Genomic DNA, 3,461 nt, shown 5'->3' with positions numbered 1-3,461 from the left:
CCCTCCTCCTTCCAATTACAACCCTGATGACACCCACCTTGATTTGGGGCGGGGGGGTTCGGAGAGAGAGTTGTCTGAATTCCAATGTTATTTTAGCATTTTGGACTCAGATTTCTATTGAGTCTTAAAAGCTGAGTTTCAGAAGTTCAGACAATATTAAGTTCAGAGACGCTTCTGCACCATGTCCCCGTTAGGAAGTGTTTGCCTCCCACTGTGAGACTCCCAAAGGTAGATTCATCATTGGTTATGTCAAGGAAAGAGTGGAAAAGAACATAGGAGACGCACTCTCTGTTCATTCTCCAGGGCATGGTTTCTGATTCTTTTACAACTATTAGGTAAATACACCTAGTAGAACAAAATAGAAAATGCATTCCAGAAGGGAAGAGACAGGGCCTTTGAGTTCAGTATTAGAAGGTATTTGTTCCCCTCCAGAAGCGCTGCTCTTTTTTTCAATTGGCTAACATTTCTTTCTTTTTCTCAGATCTGGCACCTGAATCTCACAGATATGGGTAATCTGACCATGATCAAAGAATTTCTTCTTCTGGGATTTGGGAGTCTCCATGGGCTACAATTTTTCCTTTTTGCAATATTTCTGGGAATCTATGTTGTGACCTTGCTAGGGAACATTCTCATCCTTACAGTCATTTCCAGTGACTGCAGCCTCCAAACCCCCATGTACTTCTTTCTGTTTAATTTCTCCTTCCTTGAGATCTGGTATACTACCTCCATAGTCCCTAAGATGCTGCAGACCCTTCTTTCAGGCCCTGAGCTGATTTCTTTTGCAGGTTGTGTGGCCCAGTTTTACTTCTTTGGTTCCATGGCAGTAGTTGAGTGTTTTCTGCTGGCAGCTATGTCTTATGACCGCTACCTCGCTATCTGCAGCCCTCTCCGATACCCCTCCCTCATGAACCTCCACACATGTGTCCTCCTTGCAGGTGGGTCTTGGCTTGGAGGGTTCCTAACTCCTGTGGTCACTGTCACCATGACTTTCCAGCTGCCATTCTGTGCAGCCTATGAGATTGACCATTTCTTCTGTGACTTGGCTCCTGTGCTGAAGCTGGCTTGTTCTGATCCTGAGACAGTGGAAAAAACCACTTTCCTCATGGCATCCTTTGTCACCATGGTACCCTTCTTGCTCACTGTAGCCTCCTATATCTGCATTGTGGCTGCTGTCCTCAGGATCCCATCAGCTGCAGGAAAGCAACGGGCCTTCTCCACCTGTTCCTCCCACCTCATTGTGGTCACTCTGTACTATGGAACACTGGGAACAGTATATGCCATTCCCACAGCAACCCAGGCCACTGCCTTAAACAAGATCTTCTCTCTACTTTATACAGTGGTCACCCCCATGATCAATCCCATTGTGTATAGCCTGAGAAACAAGGATGTTAAAGAGGCAGTAAGGACACTCCTGAGTCGGTGGGCATACTCCAAGGAGACCTAATGGCTCTCATCATTCCTAGAGAGTCCGTTTTCTCAGCAATCTGGGTTTCTCTAAAGGATGCCAGGCACAAGGCTGAGGACTAGGTGGTTCCAACCATTGCTGTTCCCTTCTTTGATGGAAATGGCCTGCAAGCAGGAACCACTTATAGTCTAATACTGTTAGGATTTCCTGGTTAATACCTGAACAGTAAGATTAAGTTTACCAAGATGCATGTGACTCCATCAGTCTAAAACACTCTACAGAAATACCTTTTAGGGGGAAATTAAACAGAACCCCCTTGCAGCAACAGCCTCATTCCATAAAGCCTCCTCCTGCCTCTTTGTGTATGTGTGTGTGTGTGTGTGTGTGTGTGTGTGTGTTGTGTGCATATGTGTATACATAATAGAAGTATCTGTTGGTGCTGAGGTTTTTGGATTGCATTATATACTTGTGTCCGTATGCATATTCCACACACACACACACACACACACACACACACACACACACCCCTCTATGTATGCACTTAGTTGCAATACCCTATCTGTCCTACCTTATCTTTCATTACTTCCTATTGTGCCTTTTTAGCTTCTACCTAGAATTGTCCTTCACTGGGCCTGTCCCCAGGATTCATTCAAATTCTAGTGGCTGCACCTCACCTCCTGTTGTTCCTTAGATCATTGGCCTCTCCACTGATCAAAACCATCTCTAAAATCCTAGAGCAGCTATTGACTATTCCATTCACTTGAATAGTTACTCAAGTCCCTTGAAAACTGGAATAACATTGTCCCTAGTCCTCTTAATTCCCCCAGCATGGAGCTGCCCTTAGTGAAGATGCAAAACAATTACTTATTGATTAAATGAATCAATGACTCATCAAAGCAATGGATGCATGGTGAATAAATGGAATGAAATAAGTCACTTTCTCTGCCTACACTGGTCTCTCCTCCCTAGCCCCCACCTCTTGGTCATAGACAGCAACACTTCTCACCAAAGCCAGCTCCAACTGAACCAAACCAACCTTCCTCCTTGCTGTGCCCCCATCCACCCTTCCCACAGTGGACAGATGGATCTTTCTAGAATCCAAACCTAACCTTTCATTATTCCCCAGTGCCCCAATGATAGAGTTAAAGCTTCTCAGCTTGGCCTCTGGCCATCTCTTCAGCTCACCCTCAACATTCGTCTTCTCCTGTTTTGTGCTCCAGCTATACCAAACTTCCCCAATAGACTTAGAAGCCCTTTAAAGGCCATATCTCCCCTACAGTATCTAGATCAAGAATGGTACAAAAAAGTAGTTGGTCAAATAAGATATCTTGAATTGAATTGTAAGGCAATCATCACCTACATTTCCTCTTTGTTTCCATCTCTTGGCTTCTGGCTTATGAATCCCTTTGGCTTGAGAAAAAAGGTAATCTTGATGGGCTGTCAGTAATGTATGTGTGTGTGTGTGTGTGTGTGTGTGTGTGTGTGTGTGTGTGTGGTTTCGCCTCATTTCATCTGCCCATCCTCTCCAGCTAGAAAGAGATACCAGAAGCACAGATAGACATTCCCCAAACCTCCACTTACAAAATGAGTCAAAGAATGCCAAGCAGTTTGGGAAACACTTTCCCAGCTGGCTCTTCCTACTCCCTTCCCGACCACCTACAGAGCTCCCTGTTGTATAGGGTCTAATTGTCTCTAATCTAGTTTTAACTTCTTGTAATTACCCTCAATTATGAAATAGAGCTTGCAGAACACACTCCTTGTGGTTAAGACATGGATCTAGAGTAGAAGTGTAATTACTTTTTAGCCTCTCAGGGGTTCTGCCTAGCCTTCTGTGCAGATGCACGGTGGAAATGCCTCATCATCTGCTTCATCCATACATGTCTTGTTTTTGTTTTGTTTTGAGTGCAGTTTTCTCAAATAGGTTGACTAATTTGTCTTCTGTGTCAGCCATTGGGAAATTTTTAAAATACCTACTAGCCGATATCAGCTAAACCTAGAAACCTTCAACAACTTCATGTCGCCCTTAGGAAAAAGTCCAAATGTGCCATGGGCATGA

At 44.3% G+C, this 3,461-nt stretch overlaps 1 protein-coding gene across 1 annotated transcript; it reads left to right on the top strand.

The window, feature by feature from the left end:
• Positions 1–499: 499 nt before the first annotated feature.
• On the top strand, positions 500–1,444 carry LOC308639613 (olfactory receptor 11L1-like; the record flags this gene model as incomplete). Its single annotated transcript, XM_081277867.1, has 1 exon — positions 500–1,444. The coding sequence occupies exon 1, from the start codon at positions 506–508 to the stop codon at positions 1,442–1,444; it is 939 nt and encodes a 312-aa protein (XP_081133993.1). The 5' UTR covers positions 500–505.
• Positions 1,445–3,461: the final 2,017 nt, after the last annotated feature.

The sequence above is a fragment of the Spermophilus citellus genome, assembly GCF_964194105.1.
Source record: "Spermophilus citellus genome assembly, chromosome: X".
Classification (NCBI taxonomy): Eukaryota; Metazoa; Chordata; class Mammalia; order Rodentia; family Sciuridae; genus Spermophilus; species Spermophilus citellus.
Note: the sequence above shows the minus strand (reverse complement) of the source record. Positions and strands in the feature narration are given on the sequence as shown.